Source organism: Diabrotica virgifera, chromosome 5 (assembly GCF_917563875.1).
Source record: "Diabrotica virgifera virgifera chromosome 5, PGI_DIABVI_V3a".
Lineage (NCBI taxonomy): Eukaryota > Metazoa > Arthropoda > Insecta > Coleoptera > Chrysomelidae > Diabrotica > Diabrotica virgifera.
Window position 1 is genome coordinate 15,725,419 of NC_065447.1, and position 17,373 is coordinate 15,742,791.

Here is a 17,373-nt window from a genome sequence, read left to right on the forward strand (position 1 = left end):
TGTATAGAATAGAGCACCGGCTAAGAAAGCTCGAGAAACAAGAGACAGGAAGAAGGTGGGATTCGAGAGCCAGAAAACGGAATAAAATTAAAACAGATTTTTTTCTGAAATAATTTGAGCGTGAAAGAATGAGAGCTGGAAGAATAAACAGAAAGCTAAATAAATAAAACCAGACAGACATCCTGAACACACCAAAATCTGGCCAGTTTTACTCTTCAGCAAATTAACGAAGTTGTGGGTTAACTAAATTAAATTTCCTCCTAAACCAATTACCATGTGTAGTGAAAGTCGAAAGAGATATGCAATAAGACAAAATGAACGTCAATAAATTATTTATTACACTTATAATACAATTTGCAAAAAAATGAAAGATTACAATGTTACAATAATCAGTCGTGTGATGGATGACCGAAGTTATCTTTAACGTTTGAGTTAAAGTTAAGATTACTCTCAGGTATAAAGATGCCCATAAACATTTAGGTAAAATTCGGTGTGATGTATTCTTCACAGTTATGAGATAGTTATTTTTTCAACGTTATATTAGAAATAACATTTGATGAATAAAGTTTGACGTAACAAAGAGAACCTTATGTAGAAATAGTACAAGTTGGAGTGGGCTCGAGAGATATTTCGGAACATGCTCCAGGATGGGTAGAGGACCGTAAAAGTAAATACCCATCGTCGATGACCGAACAGCAAACAGCTGTTCGGGTTCGGTGGTGTTTCAAACGATAGATAGAAACAGGGTTGCCAGATTGGTGTATTTTCCCACAATTTTGGAGTAATTTGAAAGCGTCTAGGGAAATCTTTCTAAGCAGAAATTGTAGTGTGATTTTTTGGGGGCGGAAAATTACGGAGGATTTTAAGGGGTCATGGTAAATTAAATTTGCGAATGTACACAGAACTGTATATTATACTCCCATATAATCAAAGACGATAGGAACTATTAATTATTTCCAGCTCCCTCGTTGATAAGTAGTATAATAATTGTGGTTTACTGTTCTCTTCATTTGACTACTAATTTATTAAAATGCGGCAAAAATTTAAATTTGGGAAATACATTCAATTTGAGGAAATTTCAGTTTCTAAGAGGGGGATTTATAAAATATCATCTGGCAACTCTGGATAGAAAGCTCAGTAGGCACTTAAAATAAAATTTCAACTTATATCTCTCGATTTGATTTTTGTATAATTTTTAAAATTGAATTACCCTTCTATTCTTCATTATTAAATTATTAGCTTCTAAATTCACTTGATTTCTGTCTAAAAACAAATCAAAAGATGAACCTAACCTTACATATCCTTACATAACTACAAAGTTATCTCATAACTTGAGGTTTAATGTCGCGTTATAAAGTGACAATTGATATATCAGATAATTCAAGAACTGTCAAGAAATAACGCAAATACATAGTTAAGTTAAATTTGATACATCACACCAATTCGAGGATTATAACTTAACTACAGGATAACTTTACGTTAAAGATACATCCATCCCATCAGATACAGGTCATCCATAACACGGCTGAATGTCATACTCGTACACACGGCTAAATAATTGAAAATAAAAAAGTCATAGTCAGATTTATTTGATGGTTTAAAAAAGTAGCATAACATTCCTTTTTGTGTGTTGTACTGTTTAATCCAAAGTTAAATAGACCCAAAAATAAAATATATGAATATTTTACCGCGCTTTGACTAGCAGCGATAAAAATCCGGGATAAAGTCTCGACTGAAAACTTTAATTGGCTGATAACCACATCAGCGATTACCACACCGTGGTAGAAACGAACTTCGAGGGAACGTGACCCATAAATTCATGTACGATAAGAGCAATCCATTCGATTTCCGGAAACATCTAACCATAGACCATTTATGGTAAAAAGGATGCAGAAATTGGATGCATTAAAAAAAAGAATGTGTGTGTACTTTGTACGCAGGTAAGAAGTTATACTTCTAAATATGATTTCAATGAAATAAATATACTTTCGGACAGTTTATTTGTATTTTATTTAAAGATTAAATTAATTTTTACTTACTACTTTACAAAACTTTTTATTGAAACAATACCAAAAATTAAAAAAAGATTAGAAAACACCAGGATTCGAACCGGGGTCCTCTTGATCTCCAGTCCAACGCTCTACCACTGAGCTATACCCTTTTGTTTATCCGGACTACAAGATTTCTCAGACATAGTGACAAACAGACGAAGTGAATTATAAAATACTTTAAATAGTATTACTTATTATCTTATTCCCGAGGTAGTTAGTAGTCCAAATACACAAAAATTATAATAATAGTTACCTATTTATGATATAAATGTTAAAGGTACAATTTTAAGGCACGTATGTGAAAGTTTCGTGTGAAAGATTCGCTTCGCTCATTCTGAAATTCACGTAAGTGCCTTAAAAATATACTTTTTAACACGTACCTATATCATACAATATTCTTTCTACAAACGTCTTATATATCAACAATTATAATTTATTCATTCTCAATTACAGGACAATACCTACAAAAACTTTTACTTGAACTTGATTGACATTCCATTTTTATATTTTTCTTGACATTACATCAAAACTGCCTATATTGTCAATACGTAAATCAGAATAACATCTTGTACTTTTATTTTTGTATATTCTAACTTTTAATAGTTTTTTTCTACAAACGTGTTAAAAATGCAATAATACAGTTTAAATGAAATTTTAAAAAACTTTTTAAACCACCTTTTTCAAATTGCGCAATTTGTATTATTAATATTAATGTTAATAAATGAAATATAAATATTTTGACGTTTCACAATTTGACAATTCACTTTTAACTGCAGTGCCTTAAAATGTTTAAAGCACTGGTGCTTTAAAGTAGCATTTTTAACGCTCCTATGGAGTGCTATAAATTGTATTTTTAACACGTTTTTAGAAAAATATATTTAAAAACACTAATATATTATTTCCACACCTTTTCTGGACTGATACATACATAAATTAAAACATTTAGTAACTAACTCCATACTGCCTGTGTGCGCAGATTAATAAAATTTCACCCTCAATGAAATCGCGCCTAAAGAAATATAACTTCAAAAAGTAGTTTTATGAGAACGTAATGTTACCATTTAGGGAAAATAACGGAAAGCCGAAAGCCAAAAAGCCTGAAACAATAAAATATTGTTTAGGATTTAGAAAAACTAGTGAAAATTTTTACCGGTATAAAAAATAAATCATAATTACCTTGTACAATGGATCTTCTAACAAACGACTGCTCGCCACAACAGCAAAATGAAGACAGATATCTAGATACCAGTGGTCTTTAGAAATAATCGAATTGCCACTTTTTATAGTAAGAGTGCTTGTTGCTTTTCGCGATTCAAAATAAACAAAACAGTTTAGGGTGTGTAAAAATTTTATAAGGAGGCTCAGCCTCCCTTGCCTCCCCTGACCAGCCGATACTGTTCAAATCATAGGCTGCATCAAATGACTTAAAGAGAAAATATTTATGAATGCAACATCAAATGGGATTTCAAGCTGCTGTTCTTACAAAACTGCTTAAAACAAATCTCACACTTATAAGGTTTTTCCCCTGTGTGCACTCTCAAATGTCTTTTCAACATACTTGCTGTAATAAACTGCTTAAAACAAGTTTGGCACTTGTAGGGTTTTTCCCCGGTGTGCACGCTAAAATGTACTTTCAAATGACTTGATCTATTAAACTGTTTAAAACAAATTTCACACTTGTGAGGTTTTTGTCCAGTGTGAACTGCCATGTGAGAAGTTAACTGAACTTTTTGAGCAAACCAGTTAAAACAAACCTCGCACTTGTAAGGCTTTTCTCCAGTGTGCACTCTCAAATGACTTTTCAAATTACCAGCAGTAGTAAATTGCTTAAAACACGTCTCACACGTGTAAGGTTTTTCCCCAGTGTGCACTTTCAAATGTTTTGTCAAATCACTTGCATTAATACAGTGTTTGAAACAAATTTCACACTTGTGAGGGTTTTCTTCATTGTGAACTGTCATGTGGGAGATTAATTGAACTTTTTGAGAAAACCGAATAAAACAAATCTCGCATTGATAAGGTGTTTCTCCGTCCTGCTTTTTCATATGTACTTTCAAATGACTTGCTGTAATAAACTGCTTAAAACACGTCTCACACTGATAAGGTGTTTCTCCAGTGTGCACTCTCAAATGTGTTTTCAAACTACTTGTTGAAGAAAAGTCTTTAAAACAAGTTTCACACGTGTAAGGTTTTTCCCCAGAGTGCACTCGCATATGTTTTCTCAAAGTACCTGCTTCACTAAATTGCTTACAACAAATCTCACACTTGTAATTCTTTTCTCCAGAGTGTATCCTCAAATGTACTTTCAAATTACCTTGAGTACTAAACTGCTTGAAACAAACTTCACACATGTAAGGTTTTTCCCCAGTGTGCACTCTCAAATGTCTTGTCAAATCGCCTGCACTAATACACGGTTTTAAACAAATGTCACACGTGTAAGGTCTTTCCCCAGTGTGCACTCTCAAATGTATCGTCAACTCACTTGCACTAATGCACTGCTTTAAACAAACCTCACACTTGTGACGTTTTTCTCCAGTGTGAACTGACATGTGATAAGTCAATTGACTTAGTTGAGCAAACCGATTATAACAAATCTCACACTGATAAGGTTTTTCTCCAGTATGAATCCTTAAATGTACTTTCAAATTATCTTTAAGAGAGAATTGTTTAAAACAAACTTCACACATGTAAGGTTTTTCACCAGTATGCACTCTCAAATGTCTTGTCAAACCACTAGCTAATCTAAATTGCTTGAGACAAAGGTCACATTTAAAAGGTCTTTTTCCACTCACACTTTTTATATTTTTAGTTAATGTTGTTGTTTCAGTGTGTCGACTAATACCATTTCCTTCGTAAGATGAAGCTTCAATGGGTTTCTCCAGGATTTCGACTTTGATTCCATCTGGCAGATAAACTAAAAAACAAATAAACTATAATATAATCATTTGAGTAAAAGGGTAAATGAATGCAATAATCAAATCGATGGCTGAAAGGTAAAAATTACCAAGCGCCATTTGGCAAACTTTAAGATACATTCCATGTCAAATCACTCAGACAAAAACTATTGGTGTTAAAAATCATATAACTTTCCGAGTTTGTGCCTCTATATATTGAAAATCCTCCATCAGATCGAGATCTGTCCATGAGAACTTTTCATCAGGATGCTTCCCAAAGTATGAACTAAATTCACTGGTACCTAATTTCCATAAGGTTTGTGCGGGGTATTTTATATATTTTATCATAAAGTATCAATGGAAAAATAATGTTTTATTAGAAGAGACTCAAAAATGTCATGTTATTTTGATTCAAAACAAGTTTTTGATCAAATCTTAGTAAAGAAAACGTTAAAATGCCATTTTTTACATTTTCCTTCATTCTCAAAATACATTATATTTAAGTTCGCTGAAAATTTAGTCAGTTCGCACATATAGTCAAAACACATGACTGTAAGTGGTTAAATGGATTTTTATAGGTTTACAATAAAAAAAGTTACACGCCATAATATCAGAGTCAAAAATATATTATAGTCCAATCGGGATAGCATTTGCATGCCTAGCTGCCCAAAATTTTATTTTTCTAATCTTTAGGGGGGGGGGGGGTAAATAGTATTGTAAATTTAAAACCGCGAATGAATTCCGCCGTTGCGCTGGCCGCCATATTGATTTTAAAGGAGAACCGTTTTTGCTCTGTAACTACTGAAATTGTTGGAAATTTGATTTATCTACTATAATTCTAAAAGGCTAGAAATGCATTCAATAATATGAACCATATATTATGTACTTAGTAGAAAGCTCAGCCTAAATCTTATAAAGCAAGTATTAAAGTTGTATGTATTTTCTGTTCTTTTGTATGGTGTGGAGACATGGACTCTTAATAAACATTGTTTCAATCGATTGGAAGCATTTGAAATGTGGACATATCGAAGAATGCTGAGAATCTCCTGGACAGACAGAATAGGGAGTTTTTGTGCACACAAATAGGTAAACGTAACGTATCTTTTTGACATATACGCATGCGCATTAATGATTGAACGAACTAAAGCATCGAGATACGTATTACCTAAGGTAACGCTCTGATACGACTATACGTATGTTAGGACTCATCCCTATCGAGACGAAAGTTACCGAATGCACAAAAGGATCGTTCCCGATTACCTTCTACCAAATAACCAAATCAACATTCATCAGCGGACCGCCCGTGTCCGTGTATAAACATTTGAGGTTTATTGGTTTAGTCTATTTGAGTAAAATTATTCTATGTTTGTTATTGGAAATTGCAACTTCATAATAGATTTAAAATTTGATTGTTTTTTAAGTTGTCTATTAATAAATCAAAACAAACAAATCTTGTATTTAACCTTCGGATGACCAAGCGGGGGAAAAAGTGACCCCAGCGTATGTTTTTCTTTAATAAATTCAAAAGTATTTTTAATTTTTAACCCATTATTTTTTATTTGACTTTAATATCATTCTAGATATCCTCATATTTTGAAATAAAAAAAGTTCCCTATATTTTACGAATAAAAAATATATTTTGAAGTTGATGTTTCGTAAAATAGCGTCTATTATGTGTAATTACAAGTAGTTTTGCTCTAATGACGTCGACTTTGCAAAGTAACAAGATACTTACTCAACATACACACTACACATGACACTAATACTCATGTTGTGACTGGCTGAATGACATAAAGTCCATCCAAAAAAAAAAAATTAAAATTAAAAAAAAAAACTTTCATTTTTTTGTTAATTGTCATTTTTGACATTTTTGACCTGGGGTCATTTCCCCCCCCCCTTTGGTCATCCGTGTAACAAAAAAAGGTTGGTCATCGGAAGGTTAAGAGATACAGCAGTGATCACCACAATAACTAGATAAACAAATAACCTAATTTCAGTAAAATTTTCAAATAAATATGAACAAACTATTTACATTATACTGGAATTCTGATGTAGGTACAATAATTTACAACTAAAAACTAGGTATAAACAAAAATAAAAAATTTAAAACTAAGGAAAAATAATATTTTTATATTTAAATAGAAGCGATTAAAACCATACAATTTCATAATTCACATTTACCTTTTTATACAATTGTATACAGGGTGTAACAAAAATACAGGTCATAAATTAAATCACATATTTTGGGACCAAAAATAGTTCGAATGAACCTAACTTACCTTAGTACAAATATGCACATAAAAAAAGTTACAGCCCTTTGAAGTTACAAAATGGAAATCTATTTTTTTGAATATATCGAAAACTATTAGAGATTCTTTATTGAAAATGGACATGTGCCATTCTTATTGTGAATTATAGTGAAATTTGTTGACCCCAAAAAAGTTTTATGGGGGTTTTGTTCCCTTAAACCCCCCAAACTTATGTGTACGTTTCAATTAAATTATTATTGTGGAACCATTAGTTAAATTCAATATTTTTAAAACTTTTTTAGCTCTTAGTATTTTTTCGATAAGGCAGTTTTTATCAAGTTGCGGCTTCTTTTATAATTCTTTTCAATAAATTTTATGGGGGCTTTGTTCTTTTAATCCCCCCAAATGTTTGTGTACGTTCCAATTAAACTATTACTGCGATACCATTAGTTAAACACAGTGTTTTTAAAACTTGTTTGCCTCTTTGTAATGCACTTTTTATCGAGATGTCGCTTCTTTTTTAATATGGTTCAAAATAGGTACATATACCTAAAAATGTAAATCATAAATAAATTTTCATATTATTACCAAGTCTCTATAATCGTACTTAACTATACAAATATGTGGTGGATTTGACATATATTCAAAATATCTCAATAAAAACTAGACTTTTCGAAAAAGTACTAAGAGGCAAAAAAGGTTTAAAACATTGTGTTTAACTAATGGTACTACAATAATATTTAAATTCGAATGTACACAAAAGTTTGGAGGGGTTTAAAGGAACAAAACCACCATAAAATTATTACGGGGTGTCTAAATTTCACTATAATTTTTTTTTTCAGATACTACTGCCATAAGAATGCCACATGTCCATTTTCAATAAAATATCTATAACAGATCGTCGGCTTAGGGACACACAAACCTAACTACATTTCGGGTAAGGCAAATTTCCTATGATATTATCATAGGAAGTTTGCCCTTACCTGAAATGTAGTTAGTTTTGTGTGTCCCTAAGCCGACGAGATTTCGATATATTGGAAAAAATCGATTTTTATTTTGTAACTTAAAAGGGCTGTAACTTTTTTTATGTGCACATTTGTACTAAGGTAAGTTAGGTTCAATCGAACTATTTTTGGTCCTAGAATATGTGATTAAATTTATGACCTGTATTTTTGTTACACCCTGTATATTAATTATAGTATTTTTACTATTTAGTATAGTAATATGTACTATATATACTGTGTGAACATTGTTTTATTTTTTAACGTCACCGGAATTTAAAAAATGACTACGTTACGTTAGGCAGTTACAAAAATTGCGTATTAACGTTAGGAAGATAAAAATGGTATTCTAAAAGAAAATAATAGATTATTGTTGCAAAGAATCAACTTTTTAGAAAAAAATGTATCTGGAAAAACCACTGATCAAAAAACTGTAAACAGTAATTATCACCAAAGTGAGAAAAAAAGTGAAAGTGAACCAACAACAAGTGAACCCACTTTGATGTCAACACAGAACATGCTGCCTACACAAACAGTAGATAAAACATACAGTCAGATGGTAGCAAGCAGTAGATCATTTGCACCAAAACAGCTGACAACGTCAACAACAAATCTAATAAAAATAAACCAAAACCATTCCTAACTATCTATTAAAATAATATATATACTCTTCAATAAATCTTTGCAAGAAGGGGTTTTCCCTGATTGCTGGAAACGTAGTTACGTAAAACCTATATTTAAATCTGGTTCAAAGTCAAATGTTGAAAACTACAGAGCAGTTTGTACTTTATCAGCAATTCCAAAATTATTAGATTATTTAGTTACTAAGCAGCTTACTTGTGAATTCAGTAGTATTCTGGTGAATGAACAACACGGTTTTGTACAGGGTAAATCTACAGTAACTAATTTACTTCTTTATCAGAGTGACATTGTTATTGCTTTGGAAAACAAGTTACAAGTAGATTCCATCTATACTGACTTTTCTAAAGCATTCGATAAGGTCAATCATAATATCTTACTTGCGAAACTTACAGCATATGGTATTTCTGGAAGTCTATTTGATTGGATGCAAAGTTACCTGACTAATCGAAGTTTAAGTGTAAAAATAGGATGTTTTCTTTCTAATGCTTTTACAGCTACATCTGGAGTACCGCAAGGTTCCCACTGTGGCCCCCTTCTATTTAATTTGTTCTTGAATGATGTTCACTCTATTTTTAAGGAAGTTAACTTTTTAATGTTTGCTGATGATGTTAAAATATATAAGACTGTCAATAATGAGGATAACATTTTTCAGCTTCAGTCACAAGTAAATAATTTTTATGAGTGGTGTGTTAGAAATGATATGGAACTTAATATTAATAAATGCTTTTTAATAACTTTTGCTAGATCCCATTCGCCTATTCACCATCAATATTTTATTAATAATACTCCTGTCACACATGTGAACGAAATTCGGGATTTAGGTATAATATTTGATTGTAAATTAACATTTTACTCTCACATTGATCATACTGTTTCGAAGGCATTTAAGATATTGGGTTTTGTATTACGTTCATCAAAAGATTTGTCAATTCACACAATAAAGATCTTATATTGCAGTATCGTGAGATCAATTATTGAATATGGTTCTATTGTCTGGTCACCTAGTTAGCATATCAAATCCTAAATATTGAAAAGGTTAAAAACAAATTTTTACGTTTTGCAGCTTTTAAGATGGGTTTAACAGTCGGAAATTATACTTATGACAATATATTAATGAGACTAAATTTACAAACTCTTGAACGCAGAAGAGTCATGTTGGATATTTGTTATCTTTGCAAAATTATCTCTGGTGTCATTAACTCCGAAGAATTGTTAAGTCTTATATACTTAAATATACCTGCTAGATTGACATGAAATCCACAAATATTCAAGGAACAACGGCATGCTACAAATTATGGTCAATATGAACCAATTAGTAGATTGACCCTGTATGGAAACAAGTTTAGTCATCTAATAGATCTGTTTGGTTCTTCAGTTTCCTCTATTAAACAAGAACTCGGGCGTCTTGAATTTTGAATTCAAAAAATTAATTAGATTTAACTGTTATAATGGATTCAGTTGTTTTCATCATTTAACAATATTTTATATTCTTTTATTTTTTATGTTTGTGTTTTATACTTAGTTGTAGTTTTACATGTATCTAAATTTTATATTTTCATTATTAAGACGAAAGCTCTGCTTTATTGTATTTTGTATGTATTGGGTTTATCCCGTTAATTAATAAATAAATAAATAAACAAAAGAAGGAAAAACGTTTAATTTGGAGAATAATGGAGTAAATGAGGAAGTGCAAAATGATAATGAGTCATGTGAAAATAGTGGATTTGTAGAAATGGTAAACAGACGAAGGGAAAAATGGAAAACAAAAAGAAATATTGGTACTGCAGAGATAAGTCTAGATGAAAATAACAGAGGTTTCCTGGGAGAACAGAGTAAGGTATGGTTATACTTGTACAGAATTAGAAGAACTTCCACAGAAGATGATATTTATAAATTCCTAAAGGAGAAACGGGGTATGGAAGAAACTATCATCACAGTAAAAGAATTGCCTAGCCAGGAACATATGTTAAAGCGTTTCGTAGTATCTGCTCCTTTTAACCACAAGGACAAGATGTATCAACCTGACTTCTGGCCAGCTGGTGTAGGGGTAAAAAGATTTCACATGAACAGGTATAAAGATTTATTTGACAATAGAGGTGGAAATTTTTAAAAGTAAAAGCAAACGAGTGTGATGAGGTCATAAAACCAAATGCTGTAGATGACCTTCCATTTAAAAAATATGCTGCATCCAAGTGTCAACAGCCTGATTGTGGTGCAAAACACAAGAATAAACTAAAGCTATTTCACATAAATATACATTCAATGAGGAATAAAACAAATGAATTTGAAATGTTTCTAGCTGACAAAAATTGTGACATTGTTTGTGTAACAGAGCATTGGCACACAAATGGAGAGATTGAAGCCTTACATATAACCGACTATAGATTGGCTGCAGCTAGTTGCCGAGCCAGCATAGGGGGAGGTTCAGCTATTTTTCTTAAATCCATGTATGATTTTAAATTAATAAATGAAGTAAATGCCATGACTGTTGTAAAATGCGTGGAAATATGTTGTATTTTTTTAAAAACATCTAAATTATATGTAATTTCAGTTTACAGGAAACCATCTGCTTCTTTGGATATTTTTCTGGAAATGATGGAGCAAGCATTGACTATAGTTCATGGTAAAGGTAATCTATTAGTTGTGGGGGACTTCAATGTGAATTTTCTGTCTGTTACTCGAGAATATGTTGAAGTATGTAGCTTGTTTTCCTCTTTTGGACTATCCCAGTTGGTCTTTGAACCTACAAGGGGGAATAATTGTCTGGACAATATATTTCTGAGTTTGGATCATCATGACTGTAATCTGGAGGTTGTTGAGACTGCACTCACTGATCATTGTGGCCAGCTTCTTGATTTCCTTGTGCCTACTAGTGGTAATGATCCAGCACTTGTTAGATCTGTTTTTAGACCAATTACACAAAAGGGTAAATGTTCTTTTTCTCATATGTTGAAGGTTTAAAATGGGAGTTTCTAAAAAATTCTGACCTGCCTGCTGAAGCTAAATTCTTTGCATTTCATAATGAATTAAGTAAGGCTTTCTTACACTCTTTTCCTGAAAAATCCTATAAAAAACGTAGAGATCAAAGTCGACTAATAAACTGGTTCAACGATGATTTGAAGTCCATGAGGGAAACACTGTACTTACTAAAGGAGCAGTATGATGAGTTTCCTACATTGGCTCAGAAAACTCTATTAGCAAATCACAAAAAAGATTACAAATTAGCAATAAAATCTGCTAAACAAAGGGACAATGATAACCTTATTTCAACTGCATCCAATCCAGTTAAGTGTATGTGGGATATCATCAATGAACACAGAAACAAGTCTAAAAGTAAGTTAGAAATAAAAATTACACCTAACGAATTTAATGACTTCTTCACTAATGTTGCCTGTAACTTGCAAACCCAGATTCAACCCTCCTTTTTCAATCCCTTGGATTTTAATGTCACCATGTTTGAGGAAGAATTTTTCTTCCAAGATGTTTCTTTCGTTGAAACCAGAGACATTTTAACAAATATGGTGAACAAGAAAAGTAGAGACTACTTTGGATTCTCGGTTAACATAATAAAAGGAGTGAAACATCTCATTGCTGGTCCATTAACAACACTTATAAATCACTGCTTTAAGGAAAGCATCTTTCCTGATCTGCTCAAAAAAGCAGTGGTGGTACCGATCTATAAGAAGGGTGACAATGATGACCCATCCAATTATAGGCCAATATCACTCCTTCCTATAATATCAAAGGTATTTGAGAAATATATGTCAGCAATGATTATTAAGTACTTTGAATCCAAAAATTTGTTCACAAATAGTCAGTTTGGTTTTAGGAGGGGTCTAAATACGACAAAAGCCATCATGGACTTAGTGATGAAGATTCAAGAGGCTTCTGAGCAGAGCTTCTATCTGTCGGCTACATTTTGTGACCTAAGCAAAGCTTTTGATTGTGTTTCACATGAACTGCTTCCCAGGAAATTGGAGAGATATGGGTTTGGAGATAGTAGCATTGCAATGATCTCCAGCTATCTCTCCGATAGAAAGCAGAGTGTGCAGGTGGGTAGAGTGAGGTCGGCAGAGGGAGCTATAAATATTGGATTACCTCAAGGCTCAATATTGGGACCACTTTTGTTTCTAATTTATATTAATGATCTTCCACAGATAGACCTTACCAGTTCATTTACTCTTTTTGCTGATGATACTAGTATTACCTGCAAAGATTGGGATTGTAAGGCAGCAATAGAGGCATCAAAGCAAGCACAAGATAAGGCAGAACAATGGTTTGCAGCAAATATGTTGCTTCTAAACATCAATAAAACCCAGTCTTTGATTTTTTCAACAAGACAGCTTCCATCCGGAGATGCAGACAAACAAATAAAATTTTTGGGAGTTTACTTGGATGCAGGATTATGTTGGAAGGCTCATACACAGTCCCTTGTTGCTAAGTTAGGAACTACAACTTTTCTGATTAGAAGACTTTCTGAGTGTGTATCTCAGTTCACTTTACAACAGGCCTATTTTGCACTGTGTCATTCACACATCAGCTATGCAATTTTGGCATGGGGTCACAGTGTTGGAGCCAAAGATGTCTTTCGTATTCAGAGAAGAATAGTAAGGATAATTGCTGGCCTGTCCTATCAGAAAGAATGTCGGCAAGCATTTGTTGCACTGCACATACTGACTCTGCCTTCGCTATTTATTCTGGATAGTCTTGTTCATGTGAAACAAAATACAGATTGTCATCAAAGACATGAGGATGTACACCAATATGAAACCAGAAATAAGCATGCCTTAATACTGCCCTACACCAGGCTCCAAAGAAGTAGAGATGGACCAAACTCATATGGTTTAACATTCTACAACAAGTTGCCTACTGAATTACCAACTTTACAATTTAGAAAACAACTAAAGAATTTTCTCATAAGCCAAGCATTTTACAGCAGTGATGAATTTTTAAATTTTAACTTTAATGTTTGGAACTGGGATGTGAATTGTTGAATTGTACTTTGTTTATTCTTAGGAACCCAGAAAGTGTTTGTCTTAAGGCTATGGGTACATAATTCGCAAATATTTTACGTGTATCTCTACTTTTTCTGTCTTTACACAGCAAATTACGTGTAGTAAAATTCACACTGGTATGGATATGTAAACATTACTAGAATGTCATTCTACTTGAAAATGTCATCATTAATTTAAAGAGATGGGTTTTGAATGTTCTTGGATAACTGTTATTTGTATAATTGGAAATTATTAATTCAGTTAATAAATGTGATAATTTTTTCACTAACTATGTATTCAGTGATTGTAATAATTTATTTGTACAACAAAGACTAATACTCAATCGAGAAAAGAGGAAAAGTGTTAAAGTGATTTTTTAATAATATATTGTTATGGAACGCTTAAATTTTGAACATCTTTAACAACAAAATACTTGGATCACAGAATATATTATCCTGATGTATTCTCTGCTTGGATCTTCCACAAATAATACACAATAAATAACTTTTTATTAAATTCACGTCTTAAATCAATTATTTATCAAATACACTATATTTCTATAATATTTAATCAATAACTCAACATATTCCCGATGCAATGTCAAATATTTAAAATTTAAAATTGTCACTGATTGTCAGTGTCTGACTGACAATATATGCTGACAATATTATATTCGGCTGAGTGCGTTGTAAGACAAAGATAGATTTGGAAAATTTTACCACAGCATTGCGTTTATTTTTTTCTTATCCTGAAAAAACCAATAAATATTTTTGAAAAATTTAAACGCAGAATGAAAGACTAAATTATTACCGAGGGCCGAAAGTCCCTTAGAATAAATAAAAAGTTTATTTTGAATGATATATTTGAAATTAAAAATCACACTAAATTTTCTCTTAGTTTTTCACCCCTGTAACTTATTAAAATAAACATTATAGAAGTTCTCAGGGACTTTCGGCCCTCGCTAATAACGTGATCTTTCATTCTGCGTTTAAATTTTTCAAAAATACTTATTAGTTTTCTCAGGATTCGAAAAAAATGAATCCTCATTTGAATAGCATTGCAGCCGAAAATACGTACCGATCCTCTTAATTGATGTATGTTTATTTCATATTATGCCTTGTGTTTTTATGCTTGTATTTTACATATATCTTGTGTTTTTATATTTGTATTTTATATCTGTGAACCAAAGTTGTATACTATTTTTCGACGTATGTAAGTACTTTTGTATATTGACATGAATAAATGACTTGACTTGACTTAACGTTCATCATGGTTATAGTATGTTAGTGCTTTACGTATAGGGAGATACGTTATGTTAGGCAGTTACAAAACCTCCCTAATAACCAATGAAGAAGTACTAAGAAGAATAGAGAACAGCAGGGAGATACTAAGTGGATTCCATCAAAATAAGAAAACTACAATATTTGGGGCATATAACATGTGGTGACAGATACGAAAGGTTGGCAATCATCATTGCTATTAACACTACAGTTAACCCCAATAAAATTTTTTTGTACAATTATCAGTAAGTGAAACAGAATTCATTGGTATAAATTTCATATCCGTAATCCGTCTACCCATAAAGGAAACTAGAACACCAATTTGTATAATCCAACTAATAAAATAAGTGGATTAAAGTAATTTGTTCAAAATAACACCATGGCAACATAGTGTAGTTTACCTCTGAGGTCCATGTTAAAAAATAAATGAATGCGCCACTTATGGATAAACAGTTGGTTTGCTGGAACTGTGGAGCTTATCGAACAAGTTCGACAGACATAATCAAGCTGATCCTGATTACTCCATAATTTTTGCACGCCAACAACAACGACAGTTTTCAACCCACACACTTACGTTTTGCGTCATTTTTGTTTGCTTGTTGAACAATAACGCAGTTTCTGGACCCCTTTAATGCCTACCTCAAGACAATCAAATCAACAAAAAATCGAATGACATTGTGATTGTGAAACAGTTATTCCAATTTATACTACCTCTACTTACTCTACTTACTACTAAATATTTTGTAGCTCACCTTTTTCAGTTTCTTGGATTTCTTCAAATGGATCTCTATGTTGTTCTATTTCAGTATTTATGGGGCATTTCTGCAAGTCTAAAGGATCATATGTGCCATGAGTACTTTTCTTATTAGACTCCTCTTGAAGTTCAGATTCAAAGGCATATAAAAGAGCATCATCCAAGCCATTATACTCTCTTTCTGTTTTACAGGTTTCCTCGTTAATTTCTTGTTTGACCTCCATTTAATTAAACTTGCTTTTATGTATTATAAATACACCAATAATAATTTTACATAAAAAAAAAAGTGAAAATGAAACCAGTAAAATCTGTGGTTATTATTGATTTCTGATTTGATTTGTCAATGTCAATGTCAGGAACAGAGTTGCCAGGGTTGCCAGATGAGATTTTCTAAATCCCCAACCAAAGAATATCTCCCATATGTGAGAGATATGTATTCTTTGCCCCAACCAGTGATATGGGAGAGAGCTGGCCCCAACTGAGAAACTGAAATTCCCCCAAATTTAAGATCAAATCCCCCAAACCACAGGTCAAACTTAAAATTTTGCCGCCTTTTAATAAATTGGGCACGCCAGGTTTCCCCAACACGACTCTACCTTATCGGTACGGCAGATCAAATGTAGAGAACAGTAAACCAAAATTATACTACTTATCAACAGAGGGCGCTATCAATAGAAAAGGAGCTCCACATAGTTGGTGGATACGTCGCGCGTCGGTGAACCGAGAACCGGTAAAAACCTCACTCGGCGCTCATCCTCTTCGATTCAACCGTTTTGGGTTTATGTATGGGTATGTAGGGGAGCTCCAGGGAGCTCATACCGTATCCATTCAAGCTGCTACACGGAACGCGGTTCACTCATTCACCCTTGTATGGATACGTACCTTAAGAGCAGAATATATGTAGTTCCAGTGGCGGATCTACGGGCAGAACCGCTTTATCCATTAGGGATTAGGCAATATAGGTAGTTGTAGTTGCCTAGGGCGGAAAATTATGAGAGTGCGACAAAATTCTGTACAAAAAATATTTGTATATAAAAAATGCAAGATACACTTCGCGTCATAAAAAACTGGTACGACTCTTATACCTAACCGAAAATAGCGTTTTTCAAGTTGTGTAATAGGGTGGATCGATTATCGCAATATTTTTAAAAAATTGACACATTGATTTGGTATACCCACCAAAAGTTTCCTTTTGTAACGACAATAAAAAAGTGTTATTACAACCTTTTGATAAAATTACATCTTCTGCCCTCTACCGGCCTTTGAAAAACGAAAAAAAATGGAGTAATAATCACAAAATAAAAAAAATTGACAAATTGAATTGGAATACCCACCAAAATTTACCTTTAGTAACGACAATAAGAAAATATTATTACGACTTTTGGATAAAATTACATCTTCTGCCCTCTACAGGCTTTTTAAAAACGAAAAAAACAATTTGTTGGCATTATTAACAGAAGCCCGCCAAAGTCCTGGCGGCCCTGGTTTGTTTAGTCTATTAGTCCCAT

The 17,373-nt window shown here is 32.6% G+C and overlaps 1 protein-coding gene across 2 annotated transcripts; it reads right to left on the reverse strand.

The window, feature by feature from the left end:
- Window positions 1–317: 317 nt before the first annotated feature.
- LOC114333017 (gastrula zinc finger protein XlCGF57.1-like) lies at window positions 318–16,196 on the reverse strand. Of its 2 annotated transcripts, XR_007698413.1 has the most exons (3): window positions 15,864–16,196; window positions 3,228–4,965; window positions 318–3,148 (listed from the first exon to the last, which is right to left on the reverse strand). XR_007698413.1 is itself a non-coding variant. In XM_028282835.2 (2 exons), exons 1-2 carry the CDS (start codon window positions 16,087–16,089, stop codon window positions 3,491–3,493), a joined length of 1,701 nt encoding a protein of 566 aa, XP_028138636.2. In that variant the 5' UTR covers window positions 16,090–16,196; the 3' UTR covers window positions 318–3,490. The 2 variants fall into 2 exon arrangements, 1 of the variants encoding a protein (XP_028138636.2); XM_028282835.2 differs by having other exon boundaries at window positions 318–4,965.
- Between the last annotated feature and the right edge of the window lie 1,177 nt (window positions 16,197–17,373).

Coding starts and splice junctions, on each gene's coding strand:
- LOC114333017 (XM_028282835.2), bottom strand. CDS start 16,089: ATGGAGGTCAAACAAGAAATTAACGAGGAAACCTGTAAAACAGAAAGA. Junction 4,966..15,863: donor AATCCAAGAAACTGAAAAAG/GTGAGCTACAAA, acceptor TTTGTTTTTTAG/TTTATCTGCCAGATGGAATC.